The 15,540-nt window shown below is 41.6% G+C and overlaps 1 protein-coding gene across 4 annotated transcripts in view; it reads left to right on the forward strand.

Annotated features, from left to right (window-relative positions):
- TRIT1 (tRNA isopentenyltransferase 1) overlaps positions 1-15,540 on the forward strand; it is a 51,858-nt gene that overhangs the window by 26,460 nt on the left and 9,858 nt on the right. For all 4 annotated transcript variants that reach the window (XR_002733520.2, XR_002733521.2, XM_023221570.2 and 1 more), the window contains exons 2-4: positions 8,087-8,227; positions 12,320-12,418; positions 13,504-13,649. Coding sequence is in view for 2 of the 4 variants with exons in the window: in XM_023221570.2 (XP_023077338.1) it covers positions 8,087-8,227; positions 12,320-12,418; positions 13,504-13,649 (386 nt within the window). In the remaining 2 variants the exon portion in view is untranslated. The remainder of the gene's footprint in view (positions 1-8,086; positions 8,228-12,319; positions 12,419-13,503; positions 13,650-15,540) is intronic.

The raw sequence follows: 15,540 nt of genomic DNA on the forward strand, positions 1-15,540 counted from the left end.
CATTACTTGTTTTGAGAGCTTTGTAGAAAAGTGTTATATTTGGCAGTCAGGGTTCATTAATGATCTCAGTGAGATATCCATAGGGCAGTGGAGGGCAGCAAGCAGTGGATGATTATACTGAGCCATAATCCAAGGTTGTGGTTTTCAAGGCACGTGTAATCCATTGAGGCAAGAAAGTGATTGAAGGACTTTAGGATCTAATTTGAAATGGGAAGGATATAAGTGAAAAGGTGGAAGATAACTTACAGGGAAGGAACCAACCAGGGGTGAGGGCAGCTTTTCCTTTTGCTTGTAGACAGCTATGTTGGGACATCACAGCCAGCACTCAGAGCTCTGGTATTTGCCCACTGCCACGGACATTGCTGCTGATTAGCACACTCAGGACCACCCTACAGCAAGGCAGCCCAAAGGGATGGAGGCTTAAAAGGATGGGATCTTTGGCTGTACACTTAAAAAACTGGGGGGAGTATCTGCAAGGTGAAATTTCTTTAGATCAGGGTTTCTCAATTTCAGGACTGTTGACATTTTGGGGCCGGATAAATTTTTTTTTTTTGAGACGGAGTCTTGCTCTGTCGCTCAGGCTGGAGTGCAGTGGTGCGATCTTGGCTCACTGCAAGCTCCGCCTTCTGAGTTCATGCCATGCTCCTGCCTCAGCCTCCTGAGTAGCTGGGACTACAGGTGCCTGCCACTACGCCTGGCTAATTTTTTGTATTTTTAGTTGAGACAGGGTTTCACCGTGTTAGCCAGGATGGTCTCAATCTCCTGACCTTGTGATCTGCCCGCCTCGGCCTCCCAAAGTGCTGGGATTACACGCGTGAGCCACCGTGCCCAGCCTGGGGCCGGATAATTCTTTGTGTTCGGGGCTGGTGGCTAGACCAGAGTGCATCATTGGATGTGTAGCAGCATCCTTGGCCTCTACCCTCTAAATGCTAGTAGCACCCCCCAGCCCTGTAGTTGTGACAATCAAAAATGTTTCTGATTAGGTGCAGTGACTCATACCTGTAATCCCGGCTCTCTGGGAGACCGAGGCTGGTGGATCACCTGAGGTCAGGAGTTTGAGACCAGCCTGGCCAACATAGCAAAACCCCATCTCTACTAAAAACACAAGCATTAGCCAGGCATGGTGGCAGACACTTGTAATCCCAGCTACTCGGGAGGCTGAGGCAGGAGAATTGCTGGAACCTGGGAGGTGGAGGTTGCCGTGAGCTGAGATCACACCATTGCACCTTAGCCTGGGCAACAGAGCAAGACTCTGTCTCAAAAAAAAAAAAGAAAAAAGAAAAAATTTCTGGACATTGCCAGATGTCTCCCAGTGAACAAAATCACTTGAGTTGAGAACCATGGCTCTGGATTCTGCTGGTTTTCTTCTTCTAGGTCTCTGTTGTGGATTTCTTTTTTTGTTTTTTGATTTTTCCATATCTTTTGTTGTTGTTTATGTTTTTTTTTATATCCTTTTTTTTTTCTCTGTTGTAGATTTATTTTGCCTTCATTAGTTCCTCCAGGCGCTTCAGCTCTGTTGATCTGGAGAGTTAAGGTTATTTTAGCCTTGCACCATTTTTCCAAATTTTTTTTTTCAGTCTGGAAATAAACCATCAATAGAGGTGAAACAAAGTGGTATATTTTTCTATAATGCCCAATTTAATGCCTAGAACATTAAATGTTTAGTGATTATGCACTTTTATATCATGTATCTTCTTTTATTATAGCTATTTGTGTCTAACTTGGACTCTCTGAGGACTAGGACTCTTTTTTAAGAGACAGGGCCTTGCTCTGTTGCCCAGGCTGGAGTGCAGGGGCACCTTTTTAGCTTACTACGGCCTTGAACTCCTGGGCCCAAGCAGTCCTTGTGCCTCAGCCTCCCAAGTAGCTGGGAGGCACGTGCCACCACACCTGACTAATTTTTAAATTTTTGGTAGAGATGGAGTTTCACTATGTTGACCAGGCTGGTCTTGAACTCCTGGTCTCTAGTGATCCTCCTACTCAGCTTTCTAAAGTGCTGGGATTATAGGTGTGAGCCACCATGCCCGGCCATGGGACTTTCTTAATCTTATCGTAACTAACATGTTGCAGTATACCTAACACATAGTAGATGCTTAGTAAATGTTTGTAGAGGTAAGTCAATTATGTTAGATAATTGATGAAGTGGATTAAACCTGGAATTTTTCAGAATATTTCAGTCATCAGGCCTTACAAAGAAGCCAGTAGTTCCTTAGTATTGTCAAAATATGGTTTATGCAGAGAAAAGCGTTTTATTCCAAATCGTTTCTTTGTACTCAGATCACAAGTGTCCTTTGGAAGGGAGAAGGGGAAATGGGCAGAGTGACTTGCTGTCTTTGAAAGATAACACAGATCCTTCTGGCTCTTCCCAGCATTCAGGCTGATTGTAGGTAGAGTGATGCTGAAACTGTAATTGAAGCTGAAAAATAGGGGAAATGTAAGGCATTCAGCTACAAATCTCACATGTGAATGTTTTCTAGGCTGGTAATAAAATCATAAGCCTGATTGTGGCATTTAGAGCATGGATGTAACTTAAACGTCTGGACCAAATGTGATATTTATAAAATTGATTGATTTCTAAGTTTGTTTAGATATTTATGCTTGGTACAACTGTGAAAAATGTTGTGTTTTTGCTTCTTAACTGTTCAGTATGATTTTTTTTGATAAATAAAGGATACCCATAAAAACACCTAATTCATAACTGTACAGCTCAATACATTATCAAAAAGTTAAAATACCTATGTAACCACAATGCAACTGAATTTCAGTTCAAGAAAAAGACAAGAAATAGAACATTACCAGCTCTCAATAATTTTGAAAATTTTATTTCATTGATGCTATTCACTAGTTTCTTATTATGCCTAAAAGCTATCATCCAAGACTTTTTTTAATTGTGATATAACATTGACCATTAACCATTTCGGTGTCCGTTTTAGCTATTTCAGTGTTTCAGTGGCATTGAGTACAATCATATTATTCTGCAACCATTACCACCTTCCATCTCCAATAGGTTTTTATCTTCTTAAAATGAAACTCTGTACTAGTTAAACAATAAATCCGTATTATCCCCTCTCCCTAGCTCCTGGTAACTAATATTCTACTTTATGTCTCTATGAATTTGGCTACTCTAGGTACTTCATATATGTGAGATCATACGGTGTTTGTCCTTTTGTGATTGGCTTATTTCACTTAGCAGAGTATGTTCAAAGTTATCTATGTTGTAGGATGTGTCATAATTTCCTGCCTTTCTTTTTTTCTTTTTTTTTTTTGAGACAGAGCCTTGCTCTCTTGCCCAGGCTGGAGTGCAATGGTGCGATCTCGGCTCACTGCAACCTCTGCCTCCTAGGTTCAAGCAATTCTTCTGTCTCAGCCTTCTGAGTAGCTGGGATTACAGGTGCCTGCTACCATGCCTGGCTAATTTTTATATTTTTAGTAGAGATAGGGTTTCACCATATTGGTCAGGCTGGTCTTGAACTCCTGACCTCAGGTGATCCATCCACCTCAGCCTCCCAAAGGTCTGGGATTACAGGCATGACCCACTGCACCCGGCCAGTTTCCTACCTTTCTTAAGGCTGAATAATACTCATTGTATGCATAGACAGCATTTTGTTTGTCTATTTATTTGTGGATGGATACTTGGGTTACTTCACCTTTTGGCTATTGTGGATAATGCTGCTGTGAACATGGATGTGTAAATATCTGTTCAACCCCCTGCTTTCAATTCTTTTGGGTATATACCTAAAGTGGAATTGCTAGGTTATATGTTAATTCTGTTTTATTTTTTGAGGAACTGCTATACTGTTTTTCTTCCAGTTTTTGTTGTTGTTTTTAAGTTCTAGAGATGGGGTCTCGTTATGTTGCCTAGGTTAATCTTGAACTCCTGGGTCTGCCTCAGCCTTCCAAAATGTTGGGATTACAGGCATGAGCCACCTTGCCCTTCCCGAAACTGCCATATTGTTTCCCATAATAGCTGCACCATTTTACATTCCCCTCAGCAATGCACAAGGGTTCCAGTTTCGCTACATCCTTGCCAACATTTGCTCTATTTTCTGTTTCTTTTTTTCTTTTTCTAATAGCCATCATAATGAGTGTGAAGTACATCAATGTCTTTTTTTTTTTTGAGACAGTCTCGCTCTGTTACCCAGGCTGGAGTGCAGTGACACCATCTCCGCTCACTGCAACCTCTGCCCTCTGGGTTCAAGCGATTCTTCTGCCTCAGCATCCTGAGTAGCTGGGATTACAGGTGCATGCCACCACTCCTGGCTAATTTTTGTATTTTTAGTAAAGACGGGGTTTCACCATGTTGATTAGGCTGGTCTTGAACTCCTGATCTCATGATCTGCCTGCCTCGGCCTCCCAAAGTGCTGGAATTACAGACGTGAGCCACCGCAACTGGCTGTCTTTTTTTAAATAAACTTTTTGTAATGGAAATTTCCCAACATATAAAGAAAGTAGGGCAAATAATGAAATGAACTACCCATATATCCATCACCTAGAGTCGATAATTATGAACACTTGGCCAATCATGTTTCACTTATAGTCTGTCTCTCCTTTCCCTATTGTTGCAATGCAGGTCACAGTCATATACTTTCATTTATTGTACTTTAATATACTATTATACAGGTTGAGTATCCATTATGCAAAATGCTTGGGACCAGAAGTGTTTTGGTTTCCTAGTTTTTTCTGATTGTGGAATATTTGCATTATATTTACCAATTAAGCATCCCAAATCCGAAAATCTAAAATCCAAAATACTCCAGTGAGCATTTCCTCTGAGTGGTGTGTTTGGTGTTCAAAAGTTTTCAGTTTTGCATTTAGTTAATGACTATAAAACATACCCATAAAGCCATATTAAATGTAAATCAGATGTCTAGTCTTTATCACCCATTTATGTCCCATTTCTTTTCATCTGAATGTGTAAGAGGCAAAGAGTTAACAGATCACCCAAAGATGACAATTCAAGATTTAGTACTTTTGTGAGTTATAGTTTTTATTAACTCTGTGAGTAAGAGCTCTGCTTTCTTTAAACCATTAATACTCTTTTCTTCTTCCTGATATTTGGTGGCATTTGTATTATCTATCATAAGCAGTACAATAGGCCACTTCCTTTAGTAAATAAGGTGAGGTAGCTCTGGGTTACCTTCTGTTTGAATTATATTTGTGTGTCCATTTGTTTAAACTCACCATTTTAAGGGCCTCTAGAAGATATACCTAAAGGCAGATTACAGGAAGAAATTTTTTTTTTTTTTTTTTTTTTGAGACAGAGTCTCACTCTGTCGCCCAGGCTGAAGTGCAGTGGCCGGATCTCAGCTCACTGCAAGCTCTGCCTCCCGGGTTTACACCATTCTCCTGCTTCAGCCTCCCGAGTAGCTGGGACTACAGGCGCCCACCACCTCACCCGGCTAGTTTCTTCTTTTGTGTTTTTTAGTAGAGATGGGGTTTCACCGTGTTAGCCAGGATGGTCTCGATCTCCTGACCTCGTGATCCGCCCGTCTCGGCCTCCCAAAGTGCTGGGATTACAGGCTTGAGCCACCGCACCCGGCCTACAGGAAGAAATTTTATCTAGCCTTCTAGGGTTTGTGATAGAAGGTGCTGGTAGAGATATTTACATTTTGACCTTGTTGGAGGTGTGGGTAATTGTACATTTGCAGCTATGCATTTGACACTGATTAACATTAATTAACATTAATCTCAGTGTAAAAATTTAGAATCCTTTTTACTGTAACATACTTAACAGGGGTTAGAAATCCTCTACCAGCAAAATCAAGTTGTTGCTATGTGAGCTCTTTAAAATGTGATCATTTGGAATTCTAAGCTACAGCAGAGTCAACCAAGGGCTGTGGGAAAAGAGGGAGACAGAGAGGAATAAACAGTTATTATTAACTCTTTCCTCCCTTTAGTTTTCTTTTCTTTTCTTTTCTTTTTTTTTTTTTTTTTGAGACAAAGTCTGGCTCTGTTGCCCAGACTGGAGTGCAGTGGTATGATCTCGGCTCACTACAACCTCTGTCTTCCAGGCACAAGGATCCTCCCACCTCAGCCTCCCCAGTAGTGGAACTACAGGTGTGTGCCACCACACCCGGCTAATTTTTGCATTGTTTGGAGAGACGCAGTTTCGCCATGTTGCCCAGGCTGATCTTGAACTCATGAACTCAAGTGATCTGCCTGCCTCAGCCTCCCAAAGTGCTGGGATTACAGATGTGAGCCTCCACACCTGGCCTCTTTCATTGTTTTTTTGTTTTTGTTTTTGTTTGAGATGGAGTCAAGTCTCGCTCTGTTGTCCAGGCTAGAATGGCGTAATCTTGGCTCACTGCAAACTCTGCCTCCTGGGTTCAAGCGATTCTCCTGCCTCAGCCTCCTGAGTATAGCTGGGATTATAGGCACACGCCACCACACCCAGCTAATTTTTTGTGTGTTTTTAGTAGAGATGGGGTTTCACCATGTTGGTCAGGCTGGTCTCAAACTCCTGACATCGTGATCTGCCTGCCTTGGCCTTTCAGAGTGCTGGGATTATAGGCAGGAGCCACCGCATCCAGCCTCCCCTTTACTTTTCTTAATTTGCACAGAAGACAGCAGTGTATAATAACCATATGACCTTGTATAACATTAGAAGGAAGTCTTGTTCAAGATACACAGAAAAGAATACTCTATGATTTATGATTCCATTAATTTTCAGGTATGAGAATGTGAGTCTGCTGTCAGGCACAAATTAAATGAGTTTAAAAAGCAGAAGTGATACTCCTTATGGCTCTTATTTATGTTATTTTTTATTTATATGCTGTTTTACTATTTACTGATTTTATTTCATTGAAGATAGCTTATATCCTTGCTTGGTAAATGACCTCAGTCACTAAGAGCATAGAGGCTTCTGAGTATTAAACAGTAACACTAAAATTATTTCCCTTTCTCTTTTAGTTATAGTGATAGTAGTAGTGATAATGATAGCAATTAGATAGTAGTGACCCTCATGTGGCCCTTACAATGTGCCAGGCAAAAACTAAGTGGTTTTTAGTAGTAACTCATTTAATCCCCACAACAACCCTATGAGATAGATATTATTATTTTCATTTTATTGATGAGGGATTAAGGCCCAGAGAGGTTAGTAACTGACTTCTCCAACTACAAATAACTAGTAAGTGGCAGAGCTAGGAAATGAGCTGAGGCAGCCTGGCGCCAGGGTCTTTCCTGCGAACCATTACACTGTACCTTACTTATTTGACACCCGTGTAAGTAAAGGGAAACGTGAGATAAAAATGCTTTTAACATCTTTGTGGGCTCTACAGAACTTATTATTTGTTCATTCAGTGCTCCCTGTAGAATCAGTGATTACAGAGAACATTTAATCTCAAAGTATTCATCCCTATTTTCAAACTAGTATTTTCAGATCTGTTCCTGGAGACCTTGCATTTAGAAAAAGTACACTTGAACTTTTTAGTCGAATTGGCAGATCAAGAGCCCACAGACAGGATATTGCCTTTGCGTATTTAGATTGTCCTTGCTGACCCCTGAAGCAGTAATTTTGATAGATCACAGTGTTTCCACTAGAGTACAGCAGTATTAGGGGTTCTGACTTCAAAGTGTGTGTATGTATGTTTTCTATGTATTTTTGTAGACTCCTTCTCCACAAAGGGAACCAATCTTATACAAATTCTGAAGACCTTTTAGAGCCATTTAAATCCAAGAAATACCTAAGCATTTTGAAGTAGAACTATGAGCAATGAATGCAAAATGTTACCTTTCTGGAGTCTTGTGATAAGCAAAATAAATAAAACACCCTGCCCAATTTGCAGGGCTTTAACGTTCTGGCCATGCAGAATTAGTTTTTACTAATTCTGGGCATGTATTTACATATCCTTCTTACCCTTAAATCTGAGCTAATAGCTACTATTTGATAAGAAAACCAATGCTCTGTTTTCTTCTTTCTTTGTTTTGGGTTTCGTGGATCTGACTGTGCTCTCTGTTAGAATACGTCTGGTCCTTTGGGTCAGTGAAGTGTTTGGCAGGAGGGAGAAACAGATTAAAATTTCTGTTCCTAAGTATGCATTTTTTATGGATGTGGTTGACTTTCTCATGTTAATTTTCTTTCCCCTAGGTATATGAAGGCCTAGACATCATCACCAACAAGGTTTCTGCCCAAGAGCAGAGAATCTGCCGGCACCACATGATCAGCTTTGTGGATCCTCTTGTGACCAATTACACCGTGGTGGACTTCAGAAATAGAGCAACTGCTCTGATATCCTTAGGAAAGGCAGCAGCTGGGTTTGGTGGGTGAAAGCAGCCCAAGCCAAGAGAGAAGTTTTCCTTCTAGTGGCAATTTCTTCTCAGAAGGGGCACCCAAGGCCTAACTACTGATAGATGCCATCCCTATCAGACTATGGACTGAAAGATACAGTGTCTTTGTCACTCAAATTCTTGTCCTTAGACTGTGTCATCATCATCCTCTGGGAACTTGTTAGAAATGCTGATTCTTGGGCCCCACTCCAGACATACTGAATCAGAATCTGCATTATAACAGGAGTCCCCAGTAATTCATATGCATGTTAAAATTTGAGAAGCACTGTTTTAGTGATAAGAACACTGATTTAAGAATCAGAAAATTTGTGTTACAACCCCAGAACTGCCTTTTTTACCATGTGAATTTTACTGGGTAAAGCATTTCCTTAACCCCACTGAGCTTCAGTTTTCTATCTTTTAAATGGAGATACGAAGTTAATCTATAAATATAATGGAGTTATAGTTAGAATTTCAAAGGATTTTTAGATGGGAGAGGACTGGAAAATATAGTTCTGGGTAAAACCAAGAAATTTTTGCAAAAAGAATAATGTAAGGGGGATTGCTCTTATGTCTTAACATGCAGACTGCCTTTAGTATCTGGATTGCTATATATTAAAAGATTGAAAAGTCATAATAGGGCCGGGCGCGGTGGCTCAAGCCTGTAATCCCAGCACTTTGGGAGGCCGAGACGGGCGGATCACGAGGTCAGGAGATCAAGACCATCCTGGCTAACATGGTGAAACCCCGTCTCTACTAAAAAATACAAAAAACTAGTCGGGCGAGGTGGTGGGTGCCTGTAGTCCCAGCTACTCGGGAGGCTGAGGCAGGAGAATGGCATAAACCCGGGAGGCGGAGCTTGCAGTGAGCTGAGATCCGGCCACAGCACTCCAGCCTGGGCGACAGAGCGAGACTCCGTCTCAAAAAAAAAAAAAAAAAAAAAAGTCATAATAATTATAATAGCATGGAACTTATTTAGTACTAAATATATTTGTGGCACAGAATAGAAAACCCAGATACAGATTCAAATGGAAGTGTGTAAATTTTTTTTTTTTTCTCCTAGAGACGGTCTCACTCTGTTGCCTAGGTTAGAGTGCAGTGGCACTGTCATGGCTCGTTGCTGCCTTGACCTCCTGGGCTCAGGTGATCCTCTCACCTCAGCCTCCCAAGTATCTGGGACTACAGGTGCTTACCACCACACCCAGCTAATTATTTTTATCTTATTATCATTATGTTTTGAGACGGAGTCTTGCCCTGTCACCTAGGCTGGAGTGCAATGGCGCAATCTCCGCTCACTGCAATCTCCGCCTCCCAGGTTTAAGTGATTCCTCTGCCTCAGCCTACCGAGTAGCTGAGGACTACAGGCACGCACCACCACACCCGGCTAAGTTTTTGTATCTTTAGTAGAGACAGGGTTTCACCAGGCTGGTCTCAAACTCCTGACCTTGTGATCCACCTGCCTCGGCCTCCCAAAGTGCTGGGATTACAGGCGTGAGCCACCACACCCAGCTATTTTATTTTTTGTAGAGATGGATTTCACTATGTTGCCAGGCTGGTCTTGAACCCCTGGACTCAAGTGGTCCTTCCGCCTTGGCTTCCCAAAGTGCTGGAATTACAAGTGTGAGCCACCACACCTGGCCCCAATCAGCCTTTTTGATTCGACAGGTGAAGGTACTAACTACTGAGGCCCAAAGGGTAGAAGGGTGATTGCTCAATATCACAGTCATTTCATGGCTTGCACAAATAAGTTAAACCTTTTCCCGTGAAGTATGTCCTATCCCATCTTCTTTCCTCTTTCCACTCTCTCCTCTTCTGGAATCTTAACATTTTTCCCTTCCCCTTTTCATTTCTTTGCTCACTTTCCCTTTGTTAATCATACTACAGGTTGAACATCTGAAAATCTAAAATCCAAAAGACTCCAAAATCTGAAACTTTTGGAGTGCTGAGATGATGCTCATTGGAGCATTTCAGTTTTCAGATTTTCAGATTTGGGATGCTCAACCAGTAAGTATAATGCAAATAATTCAAAATCTGAAACATTTCCTTGGTCCCAAGTATTTTGGATAAGGGATATTTAACTTGTATACAATATCCACTTTGCTCCCTATACTTTATTTAAAGGGACAAATAGAGAATTTGTTTTCTGTTTTTAAAACAAACGATGTTTTCTCTTTATGATCCTTGATTGATAACATCTTTCTTCCCACTCCACCTTTTTTTTTTTTTTTTTTTTTTTGAGACGGAGTCTCGCTCTGTCGCCCAGGCTGGAGTGCAGTGGCCGGATCTCAGCTCACTGCAAGCTCTGCCTCCCGGGTTTAGGCCATTCTCCTGCCTCAGCCTCCCAAGTAGCTGGGACTACAGGCGCCCGCCACCTCGCCCGGCTAGTTTTTTGTATTTTTTTTAGTAGAGACGGAGTTTTACCGTGTTAGCCAGGATGGTCTTGATCTCCTGACCTCGTGATCCGCCTGTCTCGGCCTCCCAAAGTGCTGGGATTACAGGCTTGAGCCACCGCGCCGGCCCCCACTCCACCTTAACTGCTTAAGGGTTAGTGAGATTCTAGTAGAAATGAGGTGGTCTGTTTCTCTGCTGGCAAATTGGCCAGCAAGGAGAAGAAGTGTGTAAATTATTATTTCTTGGATATTGAAAGTCTTTTTAAAAAAATTATTTTCAGCCAGGCACAATGGCTCATGCCTGTAACCTCAGCACTTTGGGAGGCTGCAGTAGGTGGATTGCTTGAACTCAGGAGTTCAAGATCAGCCTGGGCAAGCAACATGGTGAAACCTTGACCTCTACAAAAAATACAAAAATTAGCTAGGTGTGGTGGTGCATGCTTATAGTCCCAGCTACTTGGCGGCAGGAGCTGAGGTGGGAGGATAACTTGAGCCCTGGGAGGTCGAGGCTGCAGTGAACTGTTTTCGCACCACTGCACTCCAGCCTTGGTGACAGAGTGAGACCCTGTCTCAAAAAAACAAAAATTATTGGCCGGGCGCGGTGGCTCAAGCCTGTAGTCCCAGCACTTTGGGAGGCCGAGACGGGCGGATCACGAAGTCAGGAGTTCGAGACCATCCTGGCTAACACGGTGAAACCCCGTCTCTACTAAAGAATACAAAAAACTAGCCGGGCGAGGTGGCGGGCACCTGTAGTCCCAGCTACTCGGGAGGCTGAGGCAGGAGAATGGCATAAACCCAGGAGGCAGAGCTTGCAGTGAGCTGAGATCCGGCCACTGCACTCCAGCCAGGGCGACAGAGCAAGACTCCGTCTCAAAAAAAAAAAAAAATTATTCTCAGGAGCAAAGGCCTTCTTAAAGCAGATAATTATCTGTTCAATGGAGATTCTAAAGAGAAAAATGTAAAGTAGCAGAGATATAAAAACAATAGTGGCTAAAGTAAATTGAGTGCTTATTATTTTTTAGGCATTGTGGTAGGGGATTTCTGTGCATTGTCACATTTAATTCTTATGGGGATTTTTACATATCTGAAAACTGAAGCTCAGACAGGCTGAGTAACTTGCCCAAGAACTGAACCTGGAAATTGAAGTCTATTTATCTTCAGAACCTGTGCGTCTCACTTAATTTGGTGAAGCCTCAAGTGGCAAAAATGTGATAGTCTCTCCTGATGGTAGAGACTGACTGAGTCTAAGAATCTTAGGGAAACCAGCTTGTGTTTTGCCTTAGAAGGCAAAGTCACGCAATGGATGCCACCTTGATGGCCTCCTGTGCAGCTGACGCTTGGTTCTTTGAGAGTCCTTGGGCTTGTGCTTGTTGAACTGATTTGGAATACTAATAAAACTTTGACTTTTAGCAGCAAGACCTAGAAAGTTCTAGAACTGGAAGGAATTACCACTATGCATTTGTCTCTGGTTTCTGCAAGTCCATCCAGTACTGATTGGACATGATTCTGGAAATTTGTTGGAAACATTGAGGGCTGGTATCAATGCATTTTGGTTCCCATCCTTTCTCCTCTGCTCTGCAGATAAATGAATGTGGTTTCTTGCTAATAGTGTGAGTCAGGATTCTCTTGATATTTAATATCGTGGTATCTTTCTTAATGTTCACATTGAAGATATATTTGCTCGAGACAAAATTCCTATTGTCGTGGGAGGAACCAATTATTACATTGAATCTCTGCTCTGGAAAGTTCTTGTCAATACCAAGGTAAGTTTAGTTCACTTGTAACTCACTGAGGAAATGGGTTGCTCTTTCTTGCTGGCTAATTTTAGTGGGAGAAAGGTTGACTCTTGCCTATTTCTTATACTCAGCAACTATAATTTTCCTACTTAATATTCTCAAGCAAATGCCACCTCCATATGTGAAGTGTGTTCCTCTAGGCTGGTCTATGGGAAGGGGCTATGTGTGGGAAAAATGTTGCTGTGTGGATTAATTAGCATCTCCATATAAATTAACAGTGCATTAGGCTGGGCGTGGTGGCTCACTCCTGTAATCCCAGCACTTCGGGAGGCCAAGGTGGGCGGCTCACCTGAGGTCAGGAGTTTGAGAGCAGCCTGGCCAACATGGTGAGACCCCGTCTCTACTAAAAATACAAAAATTAGCCAGGCGTGGTGGCACACGCCTGTAATCCCAGCTACTAGGGAGGCTGAGGTGAGAGGATCGCTTGAACCAGGAGGTGGAGGTTGCAGTGAGCTGAGATCGTGCCACTGTACTCCAGCCTGGGCAACAGAGCGAGACCCTGTCTCAAAAAAAAATAAAAGTAAAAAGAGAGAGAGAAATGTGATTCAAGAAAAAAATATGTATAATTCTTTATAAAAATTATATTTAAAAAAACCCAGTACATTAGCCTGATTCAGTATTTCCTGGCTGGCAGCACAGTGTGTATATCAGGGAGACGTCCAACACTGACCTTATTTACATAGGTGCTACTGTGTAGGGTAAGACTGTGTAAACTGTAACTTGCTGGCAATCCTGGTCTCCTTGTTCACCCTTGCTGAGAAGACTAGACTCCTGGATATGTTAAAATAGATATATTAGCCCTGGTACCTGTTTGAACTTCTGACAAGGAAGCAAATAGCCAAGTGTTTCCCTATGCTGTAAGTCTTTTTTGTTTGCTGTGGCCTCACAGCACTTACCACAGCATATTGGAATTTTCTGTTTATGATCTGTCTCTCACTATATGGCAAGATCTTCTGATTATTCTGTATTCCTGACACTTAGCAAAGTGCCTGGCACGTATACTGTCTCAGTGTTGGTTGAATTAAGTTTGCTTCTAAACCATCATTTAATAGCCCCAGCAGATGGGCACTGAGAAAGTGATTGACCGAAAAGTGGAGCTTGAAAAGGAGGATGGTCTTGTACTTCACAAACGCCTAAGCCAGGTGGACCCAGAAATGGCCGCCAAGCTGCATCCACATGACAAACGCAAAGTGGCCAGGTAAGAAAGCCTGGCCTGCTGACCCCAAATTCCTTTACAACTAAGGAGCAGTCAGTTCTTCGGTTTGCCCAGGTGATGAGAGAGATTTGGTAATAGCAGCTAGTGGAGGTTGATGTGGTGTTCTAACTCAGCAGGTTGGGAGGCCCTGAGTTATTGCTTCAGTTCAGCTCCCTCAATAAATAATTGCACCCTACTTTGTGACATTTTAAATGCATAGTACAATATCGTTTTCCCCTAGGGCCTATATAATGTTGCTTCATTTTCTATTTGATCTTTGCTTGTATAACAGTTTTCATATACATTTTTTCTGGCATGCAGTTTGTTTACATTGTGATTTGGATTTCATAATTGATTATGCAATGCCATGTTCTGCCCCAGCAGCTTTCCTGGTGGGAGGTGGATTTTATAAACTGTCTCACAGATCAGCTCACCTTTGCACATGGAAACTATCTGGTAGGGAAGAGAAGTAGTGAATGAACTCACAAGGTCATGTTTTTTTAGGTTGTTTTGAAATTGCAGCCTCATGTTAGGTTTACTTTTCTGCAGAATTAGGAGTGATACCACTTCTGGCATAGTAGGACATCTAATGAAGGACCTACTCTATTGATGGTTGTGCAGATTAAATATTAAAGTAACATCTCATATTCATAGGGATTGTGAAGTACTCCACTCAAATGAATTTGATATTTTTCGCCCTAATTTTACCCCCCTCAATGAAACTTAATGTTAGAATATAGGATTTAAAACAATTCATTATTATTATTACTTTTTTTTTCTTTCTTTCTTTCTTTTTTTTTTAAGAGATAGTGTCTAACTTTGTTGCCCTGGCTGGAGTACAGTGGCACGATCATGGTTCACTGCAGCCTTGACCTCCTGGGCTCAGGTGTCCTCCTGCCTTGGCCTCCTGAGTAGCTGGGACTACAGGTGTGCACTGCCATACCTGGCTAGTTTTTAAAATTTTTAATTTTTAGTAGAGATGTTTTGCTTTGTTGCCCAGGCTGGTCCCAAACTCCTAGGCTCAAGCGATCCTGCTGCCTCAGCCTACCAAAGTACTGGGATTATAGTCATAAGTCACAGTACTCAGCCAAGAAAAGGATTTCTTCAGGTAGGGTTGTCCTTTGCACGGCGAGGGGGTGGGGCACAAATTGTATTATCTAAGTTTTTTCACCCCCTTAAAGGCAATATAACCCCATTAAGAATGCATGTTTTAGACTAATGAAGTTTATACTTTTCAGTATCCAAACATTTTAAACACTTTAATAGAAAACATTCAGTTTTTTTTTAAACTTAGGAACATTATGATAAACATTCATTTTTATATTGTTTTATTACATGATCTAGAGCTTGGTGTTTATTATTCTCTCCTTTTACTAGTCAGTTCTTATCACCTCTCCTCACTTTGCTGCTTCTAAATGAGTAATGAGTTTGAGAATTTTTTCTTAGTAAGAGTCAATAGGTTCTAAGCAAGAGCTCTAGAGTCTCATTTAGAGAATGGGAACTTTTTTTTTTTTTAATCTTTCTTTTGGCTTGAGGCTGTATTTTAACTCCAGGTAAGGGAGATATCTATTCCTACATTTTTTTCTCATAGATCTTCTTTGAGAAACTGGTGATACTAAAAGACAAGGGGTCTACACTCTTGCGTTAGGGTTTCAGGAAGTAGAATTGGGTCAGGAAGAGAAAGATCACTTTCAGGCTGATAAGTTGCAATCACCCAGAGTGGTAGAGTATAGATTGGGGAGTTAAATTACCTAGTGCTGTATAACATAATAGATATGGACAGAAGTGGATGGTGGCTTGAGAATAAGTATGTGAGTTCTTTTCTCAGTGATCTTTGTGCCAGTAGAGCACTGGATTAGCCAGGAGCATTCTTCATTAATTTGACATATTTAAA

The sequence above is a fragment of the Piliocolobus tephrosceles genome, chromosome 1 (genome assembly GCF_002776525.5).
Source record: "Piliocolobus tephrosceles isolate RC106 chromosome 1, ASM277652v3, whole genome shotgun sequence".
Lineage (NCBI taxonomy): Eukaryota > Metazoa > Chordata > Mammalia > Primates > Cercopithecidae > Piliocolobus > Piliocolobus tephrosceles.